General features: G+C 49.1%; 1 protein-coding gene across 1 annotated transcript in view; it reads right to left on the bottom strand.

The window, feature by feature from the left end:
- The window catches only part of CLMP (CXADR like membrane protein), a 52,051-nt gene extending 35,584 nt beyond the window's left edge, over positions 1-16,467 (bottom strand). Inside the window, 3 exon segments of the mRNA XM_050983458.1 lie at positions 15,256-15,299; positions 15,301-15,602; positions 16,295-16,467. Of these exon segments, the coding sequence (XP_050839415.1) occupies positions 15,256-15,299; positions 15,301-15,401 (145 nt within the window). The 5' untranslated portion in view covers positions 15,402-15,602; positions 16,295-16,467.
- Positions 16,468-16,708: the final 241 nt, after the last annotated feature.

Below are 16,708 nucleotides of genomic sequence, written 5' to 3'. Positions count from 1 at the left end.
TATTGAGGGGACAACCCACCCTGCAGAAAAGGGAACACAGAGAGGAAAATCCACTGTGCAGAAAAGGAAATATTGAGGGGACAAGCCACAGTGCAGAAAAGGAAATACAGAGAGGAAAACCCACTGTGCAGAAAAAGAAATACTGAGAGATCAATCCACTCTGCAGAAAAGGGAACACAGAGAGGACAATCCACTCTGAAGAAAAAGAAATATTGAGGGGAAAACCCACTCTGCAGAAAAGGAAATATTGAGGGGACAATCCACTCTGCAGAAAAGGAAATATTGAGAGTTCAATCCACTTTGCAGAAAAGGAAATATTGAGGGGACAACCCACTGTGCAGAAAAGGAAATATTGAGGGGATAATGCACTCTGCAGAAAAGGGAACACAGAGAGGAAAATCCACTGTGCAGAAAAGGAAATATTGAGAGTTCAATCCACTCTGCAGAAAAGGAAATACAGAGAGGACAATCCACTGTGCAGAAAAGGGAACACAGAGAGGACAATCTACTCCGAAGAAAAGGAAATGCAGAGGGCAATCTACTCTACAGAAAAGGAAATATTGAGAGGACAATCCACTCTGCAGAAAAGGAAATATTGAGGGGACAATCCACTCTGCAGAAAAGGAAAGAGGAATCACTGAGAAAGGAAATAGAGGCAATCCACTCTGCAGAAAAGGGAACACAGAGAGGACAATCCACTCTGAAGAAAAAGAAATATTGAGGGGAAAACCCACTCTGCAGAAAAAGAAATATTGAGAGTTCAATCCACTGTGCAGAAAAGGGAACACAGAGGGGACAAGCCCGAGGGCAGGAGGGGAAGGAAAAGCTGCAGCCAGCAGCAAAGGGCTGCTGCACACTTGGGTTTGCATCTCAGGGAGGGGGAGAGGCTCCGAGGCTGCTGGGCAGGGGGGAGGGTGGCAGGAGTGGCACTGGAAGGGCAAAGGCTCCTGCATATGTCATGTGCCATTGCAAAGTGATGAAAAGGGTTTGCATTCAAAGGGTTCTCCTCGGGGAAAGGGAATTTTATTGGCCCAGATAAAGGAGAACGTTCAAAATAAAGCTCAGCCTCCATTAGGGGAGGGTGGAAAAGGCTGTGAAGGCACAGCAGTAAATCACTGCCAGCAAATAATTGGGGTTTTAATTTATTTAACATTCTCTTGGTATAAGTGAGAGGAGCAGTGGATTTGTCTTTCCAAAGCAGCTGTGGGGCTGCTGGGGGATAAAACCAGCCCTGGGAGAGAGAAGAAACAATGGGAAGGATTCCACTGAGTGATGAATGGAAAAAGAGATTTGCTTTTACAAATAAACTGTAGGTTTGCTGAGAAATGAAATTGGACATTGAAAGGTGAAAGAAACAATGGGGAAGAAAAACCCCTAAATTCCATAAGAATGAAAAATGAAAAGGGAGGGTTGTACATGAGAGGGGAATCTCTGGGATCAGGTGTTCTGGGGAGTCTGAACCTCTCCAGTCCCTCAGAAATGGGGAAAGAGAGAAGGGAAATGGGGCTGGAAATTGGGATCAAAAGGAGGCTGAGTCCTCCAAAAATGGGAGAGACCCCAGGGGATGCCCCATGGCCTCTGCCTTGGTTGGAATAAAGTTCCAGGGCTGCTCTGGCTCCTCTTTGGACATCAACCCCTGGTGTTTGGGGATAGATTTTCCTAACACATCTAAACCACAAAAATATAAAGCTTTAGTTGACACTGACACCCCTGGGGTGATTAAAGGACACATCAAGTGTCACCCCAGGTGTCACCTCCTTTGGTGTGACCCAGCTGGGGTGGCCTCACACTCCCAAATTCCAGAGCACCAATCCCTTGTAACGCTGGAAGTGGAGACACTCGAAATGAGCAGGCATTGAAAAATGAGTCCTGAACCACTAAATCATGAATCACTGGCAAAATCCAGGCTGCAACCTCAACATCCTGAATACTTCTTTGACCAGAAGACACTCACCATTGCTTCATATCCCCCCTTGAATAGGAAAACAACAACAAAAATATCATGGCATTTGTCAACAGAAAAAGCTCTGCTTTGTGTGGCTCAAATTCCCTTTGTCTCCAAGGAAGAGCTTGGAACAATGGAAACAGGAGAGGATTTGCCCAGAGCAGAGACCACAGACAAAGCTGCACTGTGGGAACATCTCCGTGGCCTTGGATGGATCCAAACAGCTCCTGTCACACAATCCCAGAATGACCAGGGTGGAGGAGACCCCAAAGATCATCGAGTCCAGCCCAGCCCAACCCCTCACCCAAACCCTGGCACCCAGTGCCACATCCAGGCTTTGTTAAACACCCCCAGGGATGGGGACTCCACCACCTCCCTGGGCAGAACATTCCAGAACTTTATCCCCTTTCTGTAAAAACCTTTCCCTGCTCTCCAGCCTGTATTTCCCTTGGCCCAGCTGGAGGCTGTGAGCTCTGGTTGTGTCAGTGCTGCTGCAGACAGAGCCCAGCCCAGCTGAGCACAGGCACCTTTCAGGAGCTGTCAGAGGGATGGGGGCAGCCCTGAGTCTCCTTTTCTCCAGGCTGAGCCCCCCCAGCTCCCTCAGGGGCTCCTCTCAGGGTTTGTGTTCCCAGCCCCTCTCCAGCCTCGCTGTCCCCTCTGGGTGTGCTCAGTGTCCCAAGGTCCTTTTTGTGTCCCTGGGCCAAACTCACTGCACCAAATCCTGGGTTTGGTGTCTCTGGAAACCACTCCAGCCCCTCCAGCGCATTCTTGTGTCCCTCAAGCTCCCCCAGCAGAATTTTTGTGTCCCTAGGCCAAACTCCCAACACCAAATCCTGGGTTTGGTGTCATTGGAAGTCACATGAGCTGCCCCAGGAGATTCTTCTGTCCCTGGGCCAAACTCACTGCACCAAATTCTGTTTTGGTATCTCTGGGAATCTCTCAAGCTCTCAGAGCTTTTTTGTGTCCCTAGGCCAAACTCACTGCACCAAATCCTGGGTTTGGTGTCCCTGGGAATCTCTCAAGCTCTCCCCAGGACATTCCTGTGTCCCTCAAGCTCTCCCCAGGAGATTTTTTGTGTCCCTGGGCCAAACTCACTGCACCAAATCCTGGGTTTTGGTGTCTCTGGAAGCCACTGAGCTCCCCCAGTCAATTCTTTTGTCCCTTAAGCTCACCCAGCATTTTTTTTTGTGTCTCTGGGCCAAACTCACCACACCAATCCTTGGTTTTGGTGTCTCTGGGAATCACTTGAGCTCCCCCAGCAGAATTTTTGTGTCCCTAGGCCAAACTCCCAACACCAAATCCTGGGTTTGGTGTCATTGGAAGTCACATGAGCTGCCCCAGGAGATTCTTCTGTCCCTGGGCCAAACTCACTGCACCAAATTCTGTTTTGGTATCTCTGGGAATCTCTCAAGCTCTCAGAGTTTTTTTGTGTCCCTGGCCAAACTCACTGCACCAAATCCTGGGTTTGGTGTCCCTGGGAGTCCCCCAAGCTCTCCCCAGGACATTCCTGTGCCCCTCAAGCTCTCCCAGGAGATTTCTTGTGTCCCTAGGCCAAACTCACTGCACCAAATCCTGGGTTTGGTGTCCCTGGGAATCTCTCAAGCTCTCCCCAGGAGATTCCTGTGTCCCTCAAGCTCTCCCCAGGAGATTTCTTGTGTCCCTAGGCCAAACTCACTGCACCAAATCCTGGGTTTGGTGTCCTTGGGAGTCACCCAAGCTCTGCCAGCAGATTTTTTGTGTCCCATTTTGTGTGCTGCTCTCCAGGAGCAGCTCCCAGGAGGGGCAGGGAGGTTGAGCAGCCTGCAGCTCTGAAGGGAGTGCCAGTGCCAGCAGTGCCAGCAGTGCCAGCAGTGCCAGGGAGCACGAGGCAGTTCCCTCACTGCTGCTCAGCCTGGCAGGATCCAGAGCAGCATTCCCAGCTCCCCTGCTGCAGATCCACCCCACAATCCCAGCTCCAAATCTGCCTCTGCACCTCTCCCAGAAACGCTGCTTTGTTCAGGGGAAAGAGAAAGGAAAATAAAAGGGAAAATGAAACCCTGATGTTGGAGAACGTGGCTCCTTTTTTCCTCTTGTCCCTGGAATTGTGATTGGAAATAATTGGAAGTGTCACTGGAAGTAATCAGAAGTGACAGTCCCTGGGCTACGAGGCTTTTGCTTCAAGTCTAACGATCCCCCCGCAAAACAAAACCTAAATTTAAACAATGAAGTCATAAAGTGATTTGCCTTCAAGGTTGAAAACCCTGCAATATTTTTTTTTTAAAATAAAAAAATAAAAGAAGAAGTGCCTGGCTCTGGCTCAGGTCAGAACTCCAGGCTGGCTGTGAGAGATGAAAGCACAAACACACACAAAGGCACCCTGGAAATTCCGGCCCTACCTGGCCAATAAATCTCCATTAATTGCTGTGACCTTTGAAATTCTATCAAATCTGCAAGGAAGGAAAACCACAGCCTGAGAAACCTGTGACACCATCAGCACCCATCTCAAACATCCCAAATACCGGAGAGCCACAGAATTCCAACATTTTCCCGAAGCACAAAGGGAGTGGAATGGAGTAATTATAATTTTTTGTTGTTTTTCATTTCTGGAAAGGCCTCCCAGCAGCCCATCCAGGCACTGAGGGAAAGAATCTGCTCAAAAGACCTCCCAGCCACAATACCCTCCGTGCATTTGATAAAAACTCATTTTCCTTTTGCCATCTGCAGCAGGAGGGAATTCCGAGCCCGGGGTTTCCTTCCTGTGAGGTTTCCCTGGGAGCACACAGCCCTTCCCACCAGCAGAGGAGCTGCTCAGTGTCAAAACCAGCTTAGAAAGGGCTGTCAAAGAGTCGAGAATTGTTCAGCAGTGCTGGGAGTTTGGTTATTGATGAGGGGTTAAAAGGGGAGCTGGGAGAGATCCAGTACCAGGAGGGTGGGCCCGTTTTTAGCATCCAAATCAAAAAAATCCATCAATGGGTGATAAAGAGCAGAAATTATTTTTTTTAGAAAATAAAGCCAAGTCCCTCCAGGTGGCAGGTGAAGGATTTCAGCTTGGATTCAGCTGGTTGTGGATGATCTGCACATCCCTGCTGTGCCCACATTTGGGGATGGATCTGGAGGAAAATGCCCTTAAATTAAAACGCCTTTAAGCTAAAATGCCTTTAAAAGTTTAAAATGCCTTAAGTTAAAATGCCTTAATAAAATGCCTTTAAGTAAAAGCTTTAAGTTAAAATGCCTTTAGTAAATGCTTGTAAATGCCTTTCAGTTAAAATACTTTAATTTAAAATACCTTTAGTTAAAATGCCTTTAAAAGTTACAAATGTCTTTAAAAGTTAAAAATGCCCTTAAGTTAAATGCCTTTAAAAGTTAAAGTGCCCTTAAAGTTAAAATGCCCTTAAAATTAAAATGCCTTTAAGTTAAAATGCCTTTCAGTTAAAATGCCCTTAAATTAAAATGTCCTTTAATTTAAAATGCCTTTACATTTAAAATGCCCTTAAATTAAAATGTCTTTACATTAAAATGCCCTTACATTAAAATGTCTTTAAGTTAAAAAGCCTTTAAAAGTTAAAATGCCTTTAAGTTAAAACGCCCTTAAATTAAAATGTCTTTAAGTTAAAACGCCTTTAAAAGTAAAAATTCCTTTAATTGAAGGTGTTCCAAGGCTCACCGTGAGCAGCTGTGCCCAGCTGTGTGGGTTTGCCCTGCCCAGCTGTGCTTTCAGAGCTCTCAGTGCACGGGGAGGCTGGGAAATCTCTTGGAGTGGCCAAGCCCTGGCCATCCCTTGCCTCTAACCCTGCACGCTCCATTTCAGAGCAGCCTCCCTCCCAGGCCATGGCACAAATCCACCCCAATCCTCAGTGACCTTTTCCCTCAGCTGCAGGCACAAACCTGAGCTCCAACCTTTCCACCCAGCCAGGGCTCAGCCTGCTTTCCCTGCCACAAAAAAAAAAAAAAAAAAACCCAAAAACCCCCAAATTTGGCAGCTGCCAGGAGGAGAGAGAGGCTGTGGTGGGTATTGATCCTGGTGGGACAGCAGATCTGACACCCTGGGGCTGGGGCTGGCAACTTCTCCCTTCAATATTTGCCTTTTTTTCAGCTGCCAAATGATTTCCTGGAGGAAGGGAAGGAGCAGATGAGGACAGGATGGGGTTTGTGGCCTCCTGTCACATCCCACACCTTGGAGCTGCTCCTTCCCCTTCACAGCTTGTTGCAAAGAAGAGCCAGAGCTCATGAAGGGGTCAAGAAATAATCCAGGGGTCAGAGAAATAATCCAGGGTGCCAAGGGGAGGTTTGGAGAGCCTGGCCTGGAGCCCATCCTCCTTTTCCAGGGCTGGGATGTTTCTGGCAGGAAGGAGCAGCTTTATCCTGGGTGGATAACCCAGCACAGAGCTCCAGGTTCCCCTTGCACGGAAAAAACCCCCCCAAAAAAACCCCAAAAACCAACAACAGGAAAAAACCCTCCCCAAAAAAACAACAAAAACCTTCACCCTTGGCTTTTTGCTGGGCTGCTTCTGTAAACTGAGCATTTCTAAAAGAAATGAAGATACAGCTTTGGGGAAAAAAAAAAAATAAAACCCCCAAAAAAACCAACAACAGGAAAAAACCTCCCCAAAAAAACCAACAAAAATCTTCACCCTTGGCTTTTTGCTGGGCTGCTTCTGCAAACTGAGAATTTCTAGAAGAAATGAAGACACAGCTTGGGGGGGAAAACCCAAAAAAAAAAAAACAAAAACCAACAACAGGAAAAAACCTCCCCAAAAAAACCAACAAAAATCTTCACCCTTGGCTTTTTGCTGGGCTGCTTCTGCAAACTGAGAATTTCTAAAAGAAATGAAGACACAGCTTTGGGGGGGAAAAAAACCAAAAAAAAACCCAAAAAACCAACAACAGGAAAAAACCCTCCCCAAAAAAAACCAACAACAGGAAAAAAACCTCCTCAAAAAACCAACAAAAACCTTCCCCCTTGGCTTTTTGCTGGGCTGCTTCTGCAAACTGAGCATTTCTAAAAGAAATGAAGATACAGCTTTGGGGGGAAAAAACCCAAAAAAAACCCTAAAAAAAAAACTCTAAAAACCAACAACAGGAAAAAACCCTCCTCAAAAAACCAACAAAATTTTTCACCCTTGGCTTTTTGCTGGGCTGCTTCTGCAAACTGAGAATTTCTAAAAACAAATGAAGATACAGCTTTGGGGTGGAAAAACCCAAAAAAAAAAAAAAAACCCTAAAAAAAACCCTAAAAAAACCAAACCAAACCAAACCAAACTAAACCAAACCAAACAAAAAAAAAAAAAAAAAAAACCAAAAACAAAACAACAAAACAAAAAAAAACCACCAAAAAAACCCCCAAAAAATAAAAACAAAAAAACCCAAAATAAACCAAATCCCAAAGACAAAAACCAACCAAAGCAGACCCATCCATGTTCTCCACAAGGCACCCCCAAGCTGCTGCTGCCCCCAGAGCAGCCTGCTCTGCAGCACTCAGGGGGTGCACAATAAAGCACATTTCAGAGGCACAAACCCTGCCTGCAGCCTGGGCTCACCCAGGGCACTGTTTAATTAGGAATTCAATTTGGTTTTTGGGTAAAATTGTGGGGAAAGGCACAGAAAGCAGCTTGCAGCACCATTTGTAGCACTGTAACCCCAATTTTGTTGGTATTTCACATTTCACACCATTTTCAGTCCGGTGTCACAAAGACTTGGACTGAAATGATTTCCCAAGTACATTTAAAAGTGTTTAAGATTGTTTCCATCTCTTTTTGGTTCTGGGAACAAATCCCAAACCTGCTGGATCCCCCACAAACCCCCTTGTTTGCCTGGAGGAGAGCAGGATGAACCCCAGGATCTCTCCCAGTGCCATTTCTGGGAAGGATCTTGTGCTGCTCCCACACAAAAAATCCTTCTGAAGTGGGCCAGGCCCCCCCAGACCCAAACCACGAATTCTGCACGGAGGAGACAAAGCCAGGGTGGGCACCAAGGCAAACCACCTCTGGTTTTCCATGGGAAATTCAGAAAAGTTCTCTTCTCTCTGTCTCTACTTCCCATAAAAATGAATTTTTCTCCCCAAATTTGCCTGCTTTTCCTCTCTCTGTTGGGTCAGTCTTTTCTCCCTTTTCCTCCTTGTGGTAAAATGTCCTTTTTAGATTAAAAAAAAAACCCCACCAGAATAAAGTTTGTTTGGTGTTGGATGTTAAAAATCCCAACTATTTCATACAAAACAAAGCAGCACTAGAGGAAAACAGGCAATCCATCATCAAATGTCTCACAGCAAATGTTTGATGCAAACCATCCCTGGCTCTGGAGGAACTGGAGTGTCTGAGAGGAGAGTTCACCCTGAGAGCAGCTCAGTCCTGTCTGGTTCCTTTTAGCTCCCCCTGCTCCCCTTTATTCCCTTCCCTCAGGTGTTCCCAGAGCTGTGCTCCAACAAAGACTTGGAATTAAACCCAAACTTCATTCCTAGAACAGCCTGGATATCTCCCAGCTGGGGTTTTGTTGCCTGATCTTGGAATTGGAGAGGATGATTATCAATCCTTTTTAAAACTAAATACTCCACCAGGCTCCCTGCATTCCTTCAGCAGCCAGGGACAAAGGGGAGGTGAAATCAAGACACAAAATCACACACAAAACTCCTTTTCCCAGCTGTTTTTTTTTTAACACCACTCCTGAGCCAAGGTTTGTGCTAAATGTTAGAAAAATTCAGGCAAAGCTCTTCTACCCCCAACCTGGAACAGTCCAAGGCAAGAGAAGGAGCCAAAGGAAACTAAAATATAGAAAATATCTGTTAGTTTCCAGTTTTCACTGAGAAATTCTGGAAACATCTGGAAAATCAGCAGAAACAGAGGTCACTAACTTTTGTTTTTGGCATCCTGAAAACAATCTCCTTTGCTTTCTGCTATTTCTGGGAAATCAGCAGCAATAAAAGTCCACAAGCTTGGTTTTAAACAACCTCAAAACTGTTTTTACCCCTGGGAAATCAGCAGGAATGGAGAACCACAAGCTTTGTTTTAAAGACCCTGAAAACCTTTCTTTGGTTTTTACCACTGCTGGAACACCAACAGGAATTAAGGTCCACAAGGAATTTAAAAATTATCTCCTTTGGTTTCTGGAAAGTAAAGGTGCAGAAGCTTTGTTTTAAGGAAACTGAAAATTCTCCTTTTGTTTTTAGGGAATAAAAATCCATAAGCTTTGTTTCAAGGAACCTGGAATTGGTTTCCTTTGGTTTTTGGGAAATAAAAATCCACAAGCTTTGTTTTAAGGAACCTGAAAATTCTCCTTTGGATTTTGGGAAATAAAAGTCCATCAAGTTTGTTTTAAGGAACCTGAAATCTGTCTCCATTCATTTTGGGAAATAAAAATCCATAAAGTTTGTTTTAAGCACCTTGAAATCTGTCTTTGGTTTTTGGGAAATAAAGGTTCATATGCTTTGTTTTAAGGAACCTGAAAAATCTCCTTGGTTTTTTGGAAGAGAGTTTGGGGGGCAGGAACGGGGAGGTGCGGAGGGCAGGAATGGGGGAATTTGGGGGGCAGGAAGGGGGAGTTTGGGGGGAAGGATGGGGGGGTTGGGGGGCAGGAACGGGGGGGTTTGGGGGGCAGGAACGGGGGGGTTGGGGGGCAGGAACGGGGGAGTTTGGGGGGCAGGAGCGGGAGGGTTGGGGGGCAGGAACGGGAGGGTTTGGGGAGCAGGAGCGGGAGGGTTTGGGGGCAGGAGCGGGAGGGTTTTGGGGGCAGGAACGGGAGGGTTTGGGGGGCAGGAACGGGGGGGTTTGGGGGGAAGGAACGGGGGGGGTTGGGGGGAAGGAACGGGAGGGTTTGGGGGGCAGGAACGGGGGGGTTTGGGGGGAAGGAACGGGGGGGTTTGGGGGGAAGGAACGGGGGAGTTTGGGGGGCAGGAACGGGGGGGGCAGGAACGGGGGGGTTTGGGGGGCAGGAACGGGGTGGTTTGGGGGGAAGGAATGGGGGAGTTGGGGCAGGATGGGGGGGTGGGGAGCGGTGGGTTGGGGGGCAGGAACGGGGGGGTTTGGGGGGCAGGAATCGGGGGGGTTTGGGGAGCAGGAACGGGGGGAGTTTGGGGGGGCAGGAAACGGGGGGGGTTTGGGGGCAGGAGGCAAGCGGAGGGTTTGGGGGGAAGGAGCGGGCAGGGTTGGTGGGCCGGCCGGAGGGGCAGGAACGGGGGGGTTTGGGGGGCAGGATGCCAAGGGCAGGGTCTGGGGGGCAGGATGCCAAGGCCAGGGCACCCCACAGGTTGGCTGTGCTCTCCCAGCAGGAGCAGGATGCCAAGGGCACCCCACAGGTTGGCTGTGCTCTCCCAGCAGGAACCGGAGCCTTTCCCAGTAGAGCACAGCCCCGGGCAGTCCCAGCTCTGCATCAGCTCGGATTTCCCAGCTACCAGTCGTGGATACCTGGGCAAATGCCGGCTGTCAGAGGCAATTCCTCACGCCAGCAGGCCCTGCAAGGAGCTGCTCCAGAACCTTTTTTGCTGTGCAGTGAGACAGGAGGAGCTGGGGCTCAGCACGGCGGGGTCAGAGCCCTGGGATGGCGCTGAAAGAGATCCTGAGCTCAGAGCGTGCAGGGCAAAGCTGAGCTGCTCTGCAGGGACCTTCACCCTCAGCAGCACCACAGAGTGACCCCAGCTCCCACAGGGCTCCCACAGAATCACTGGTGTCAGGAAAATCCATCCCCAAACACCAGAGGCTGATGTCCAAAGAGGAGCCAGAGCAGCCCTGGAACTTTATTCCAACCAAGGCAGAGGCCATGGGGCATCCCCTGGGGTCTCTCCCATTTTTGGAGGACTCAGCCTCCTTTTGATCCCAATTTCCAGCCCCATTTCCCTTCTCTCTTTCCCCATTTCTGAGGGACTGCAGAGGTTCAGACTCCCCAGAACACCTGATCCCAGAGATTCCCCTCTCTTGTACAACCCTCCCTTTTCATTTTTAAATTCTTATGGAATTTAGGGTTTTTCTTCCCCATTGTTTCTTTCATTTTTTTCAATGTCCAATTTCATTTCTCAGCAAACCTACAGTTTATTTGTAAAAGCAAATCTCTTTTCCCATTCATCACTCAGTGGAATCCTTCCCATTGCTTCTTCTCTCCCAGTGCTGGTTTTATCCCCCAGCAGCCCCACAGCTGCTTTGGAAAGACAAATCCACAATTCCTCTCACTGGTGAGGTGCTGCTTTTCCTGCACTGGGGTGGGTGACCCCAGCCCTGCTGGAAGGGGTCAGTGCCCACAGCAGGGTGGCAGAGGTGGGTGAGGGGTTGGGGTTGGCACAGCTCCTGCTCTGACCCCCAAAGGCAGCAGCTCCTGCAGGGCAGAGCAATCACAGCAACCCCAGCCAAGGAAAAGGCACAGGAACCAGTGACAGGGCATGGAACCTGTGACAGAGCTCAGGGAACCAGTAAAGCACAGGGAACCTGTGACAGAGCTCAGGGAACCAGAGACAGATCACAGGGAACCTGTGACAGGACATGAAACCAGTGACAGAGCACAGGGAACCTGTGACAGGACATGGAACAAGTGACAGAGCTCAGGGAACCTGTGACAGCACAGAGAACCTGTGACAGAGCTCTGGAACCAGTGACAGGACATGGAACCAGTGACAGGACATGGAACCAGTGACAGAGCTCGGGGAACCTGTGACAGCACATGGGACCTGTGACAGAGCTCTGGAACCAGTGACAGAGCACAGGGAACCAGTGACAGCACAGGAACCTGTGACAGCACAGGGAACTGGTGACAGGACCTGGAACCAGTGACAGGACATGGAACCAGTGACAGGACATGGAACCAGTGACAGAGCCAGGCACACAGCTAATCACCCCTCCAAGCTGTTCTGATCAAGCCAAAATCAGCTTTTCCCCTGATTCTTTCCTTCATTGTCAATCATTAAAACCATTCCTGACTGACCTGGAGTGGGGGAAAGGCAGAGATTTCCCACCCCATAAAATTTAAACCAATTCAGGAACACATTTCAACAAAAGCACTGGCTGAAAAATGCAACATCCCATTGGGAACTTTTCCACTCTGGAGTGAAGAACCACTTCAGAATTCTGCTTTTCGAGGGTGCAGTGGCACAAAGGGAGTTTGTGACACCTGATCCTCGCTGGTCACAATCATGTGGGACTCCAGGGCCACCTTCCCCTGCTCAGCCTTCCTGGCAAAGTGAGCTCTTGTCCACACTCAGCCAAGGCTTTCATCTCGTCCTGTGTTAATAAAATCTCCTTCAAACCCTGGCTCCTGTTTCCTGTCTCCTCACAGAGCTCCTCGTGTGCCCCAGAGAGGTAAACAGTGGAAAAGACAGGACTTGTGTATATTAGCCACGTTTTTGGGATGTTTAATGATGAAAACACAAACCTTCCTCTCCAGGCTTCTCTGAAAACTTTTTTTTTTCCACATTAGTCTTCACTTTTGAAAAAAAAAAAAATAATAGCAAGAGATCCCTGGCAGTTCTGTAGATTTTTAGTGCAGAAAATCAGCAGAATTTAGCCAGCAAATCAGCCCCCCATCCTCCTTGTGCTCAGGAGGCTCCAGGAACAGGGAACCCCAACATTTCCTTCCTTTTCCCTGGACTGGTTCTAATATTGGTGAACAAAGCTGGACAAGGAGCAGACAGGGCAGGTAAAGCTCAGGTGAGGTTCAGTGCCCACTGCAGGACCAGCAAACAAAACATTCCAGGTTTTGCTCTGAGTTTTGAGGACAATTCTCCCCTCACCAGCGCTTGGGCAGGAGAGGCTCCAGGTGAGGGCCAAGTGTCTCTGCTGGGCACTCCTGTGTTCCTGTCCTTGGGGAGATGCTGAGGACACACTGATCATTTCAATTCTCCATCCCAGGAAGGATTTCTGCCTTCCCAGCAAACAGCTGCCCTGTGAGAGGAATGAGGGATTTGTCTTTCCAAAGCAGCTGTGGGGCTGCTGGGGGATAAAACCAGCACTGGGAGAGAGAAGAAACCATGGAAGGATTCCACTGAGTGATGAATGGAGAAAAATATTTGCTTTTACAAAGAAACTGTAGGTTTGCTGAGAAATGAAATTGGACATTGAAAAAATGAAAGAAACAATGGGGAAAACCCCTAAATTCCATAAGAATGAAAAATGAAAAGGGAGGGTTGTACATGAGAGGGGAATCTCTGGGATCAGGTGTTCTGGGGAGTCTGAACCTCTCCAGTCCCTCAGAAATGGGGAAAGAGAGAAGGGAAATGGGGCTGGAAATTGGGATAAAAAGGAGGCTGAGTCCTCCAAAAATGGGAGAGACCCCAGGGGATGCCCCATGGCCTCTGCCTTGGTTGGAATAAAGTTCCAGGGCTGCTCTGGCTCCTCTTTGGACATCAGCCTCTGGTGTTTGGGGATGGATTTTCCCAATAAATGTGAACCAAGACAATTGATAAAGCCACTGGTGTTTCATAGATAAAAGCAGCAAAGGTGAGTTGCTGTTGCATTACAGACAAACCCACCTTCTCTGCAGCAACAGTTTGTTCCTTTCACTCCAAACCTTCCATAAATTGGAACAGTCAGCAGCTGAACAGGGTCACAGACTGCAATCCCCATCAGCAGGGTGAGCAACCCACCCTCTGCATCCCCAATTTCCACAGAGCCACTTCCTGGGGGGCTGAGCTGCTCCTGGCCCTGCTCCCTCAAGCACTGCCCACCACAGAGAGGCACAAAGGAGCAGATGTGCAGGGCACAAGGTGCAGCCTGCAGTGCCCAGATCACCAGCACAGAGAAAGCAGAGAAACCTCGGGGTCCTACAGAGAGAAACCTCGGGGTCCTACAGAGAGAAACCTCGGGGTCCCACAGAGAGAGAAACCTCGGGGTCCTACAGAGAGAGGAACCTGGGGGTCCTACAGAGAGAGGAACCTCGGGGTCCTACAGAGAGAAACCTCGGGGTCCCACAGAGAGAGGAACCTCGGGGTCCTACAGAGAGAGGAACCTCGGGGTCCCACAGAGAGAGGAACCTCGGGGTCCCACAGAGAGAGGAACCTCGGGGTCCCACAGAGAGAGGAACCTCGGGGTCCCACAGAGAGAGGAACCTCGGGGTCCCACAGAGAGATGTCCCACAGAGAGAGGAACCTCGGGGTCCCACACAGAGAGGACCCTCGTGGTCCCACAGAGAGAGAAACCTCGGGTCCCACAGAGAGAGGAACCTCGGGATCCCACAGAGAGGAACCTCGGATCCCACAGAGAGGAACCTCGGGGTCCCACAGAAGAACCTCGGGATCCCCAGAGAGGAACCTCGGGCCCTACGAGAGGAACCTCGGGGTCCCACAGAGAGAGGAACCTCGGGGTCCCACAGAGAGAGGAACCTCGGGGTCCTGCAGAAAGAAACATCAGACCCTACAGACAAGAACCTCGGGGTCCTACAGAGAAGAACCTTTGCCTACAGCAACCCCCAGGGCCAAAGTCACATTTCAATTTATCAGCAGCTGCACAAACGTTGAATTTGATCCCCAAACCTCCTTCCCCAGTGCACATCCCACACCTGGCAGCCTTAGACTGGGCTGTCCCTGCCCCAGTCCTTTGGAGCTGTTCAAAGATCCCATTTCTGCCTGTGCCCCTGCCCTCAGCCCCTCCCAGGGAGGCAGAGCCCAGCCCCTGTGTCACACCTGAGCCAGGTGCCAGCAGGTCCTGGAAGGGGCAGGCTTTGTCCAGCCAGGGCTGGTGCTGCCAGGAGGGAGGCACAGCTCCCTGCAGGAGCCCCTCACACACCTCAGGGCTGCCAGCTCTTTTCCCTCCAGCTTTCCTTCACTCTCCTTTCCATTCCTCTCTTTCCATTCTCTGCTCCTCAACAAATCAGCCCCTCTCTCTTTTCTCTCTCTCTTTTCTCTCCCTCCTTCCCCCTTCTCTCATCCCTCTCTCCCCGTGCTGCACTCCAACACATCTGTTTCTAATCTCAGTCACCCCTTGCAAACAATAACTCCTTTTTCTTTGCAACATCTGAACGCCCAGTGCCCAACAATTCCACGCAGTTACACAAATTTGACACTCTGCCTGAGACAAAGACATTTTATTCAACCTTGTTTTGCCCCAGAGCTCCAATCCCCTCTCTCCTTTATCCCTGAAAAGCGCTTCTCTCTTCAAACAACAAACACACATTCCCCAATGAGCCCGTTTGACCAGCACTTTTTAAAATTAACCTGGATAATCAGAGATCTCTGGCTGTCAACCTGCTCAGAAAGCCACCAGAAAAGGATCAGAACTCCCAACCCCACTGAAATTTACAGTTTTCCACTAAAGTTTCCCCGTTACAAACCCCAACTCACCAGCAATGAATTCCAGGCACACGGAGCAGACCCGTGGAAGTTTGATTAAATAAAAAGCCAGCGACACCAAAACGAGCCAACCTACCTAAGAGGAGGATTGAAAATGCAGACATTCCGTCTCCCAGCGAGAGGGACTCGTCCTCCCTTTTTCCTCCTCTCTCCCAAGGACAGCAGGCAGACCTGCCCGGGGTTCAAAGGAACGCCTCTGGAATGCACGGAGTGTAATTGCATCCATGTGCCAGAAAAATCACCAACTTCACTCCTTCTTCCCTCCTGCTATTCATCCCCTGCTCCGGCTTCCAACCAGATCCAGCCAGGATATTTATATTTATATTTTTTGGGGTTGCAAATTCAAGGCCCTGGGAGTTTCTGGGGGAGAAGCAGCACGGAGAGCACTTCACATCCACGGCAGCACAGAACAGTTTTGCCTGCCTGGAGAGGAGAGAAGCAGGGGGAAAACACTGAGCTCAATGTTCACCACATGGCTGCCTCCCACTAGAGCCCCTCCCTGCCATCAGCTGGGATTAATAGTGAAGACCAGTCATGTGGGTGAGGTAGATTTCCAGCAAGAATACAGATATTTAACAGAGAAACAAGAGCATTTCTCCAGTGGCAAAACAGTTAAGTTTGGAGGCAGCAAAAAAAAAAAAAAAAAAGAAATCCAGCATGGAAAAAAAAAATCAGATTCGACACTCAGGGGTTGGAGGGAGACTTGGAAAAAGCTCCTCAGGAGGACAAACACACTCCCCTGGATGCATTAGCTTTGGGCTCTTTTCTGCACTGGAAATTGGAGATTTCAGGCTTGCTGGAACCTTTGCCCTGCCTGATGCAGGGTTTTCTTTTCGTGTTTTTAGGAGGGAAAGAAATCCCCGAAAAACGGATTTATTTCTGGTCGTAGCTGCGCTTCACCGAGGAGGGCAAAGCTCAATCAAGCAGAAATTGGTGGCCACGGGGTGTGAGCTTTAACTGCCTCCCAAAGGCATTTCAAGGCACACAGAGACACCTTTAGAGCCCAGCTTCAACCTCACCACATGCAGGCAGCGAGGTTTTAAAATTCCCTCAGGTACGGCACAAAGGAACGCCCAGCACGGAGAGCAGAAGGGAGAGAAAGCAGATTTACCCACCTCGGAGCACAGAGCAGAAATTCCTCCCCTCAGAACAGTTATGGAAGTGTTTGTAAAGCCTGGAGGAAGGCAGCAAACCACGGGCAAGGCTGCCAGCCTGTGGTTTGGGACATCACACTCCAGTTTTCCAAGATTTCTTTCCTTTCCCTGGGTTACTCCACCCACACCATTTCTCTGTACTTCTCCCCCCCCCCAAAAAAAAATCAGGGATAAAATGCTGCTCTGCCTCTCCAGGGATGGAAACAAAGCCTGTGCAGAGCCAGGAGCTGGGCTTGGTGGTTCTTTTGGTCACCTTCAGTTCAGGATATTGTGTTTTTTATGAAATGCAGAAATATTTCTGGAGCCCTCAGCGAGGGGCACGACCTTTGGCAGCTCTGGAGGAGTTTGGTGTTGATGACAGAGCTCTGTAGGTAT

This window comes from Serinus canaria, chromosome 24, assembly GCF_022539315.1.
Source record: "Serinus canaria isolate serCan28SL12 chromosome 24, serCan2020, whole genome shotgun sequence".
Taxonomy (NCBI): domain Eukaryota; kingdom Metazoa; phylum Chordata; class Aves; order Passeriformes; family Fringillidae; genus Serinus; species Serinus canaria.
Note: the sequence above shows the minus strand (reverse complement) of the source record. Positions and strands in the feature narration are given on the sequence as shown.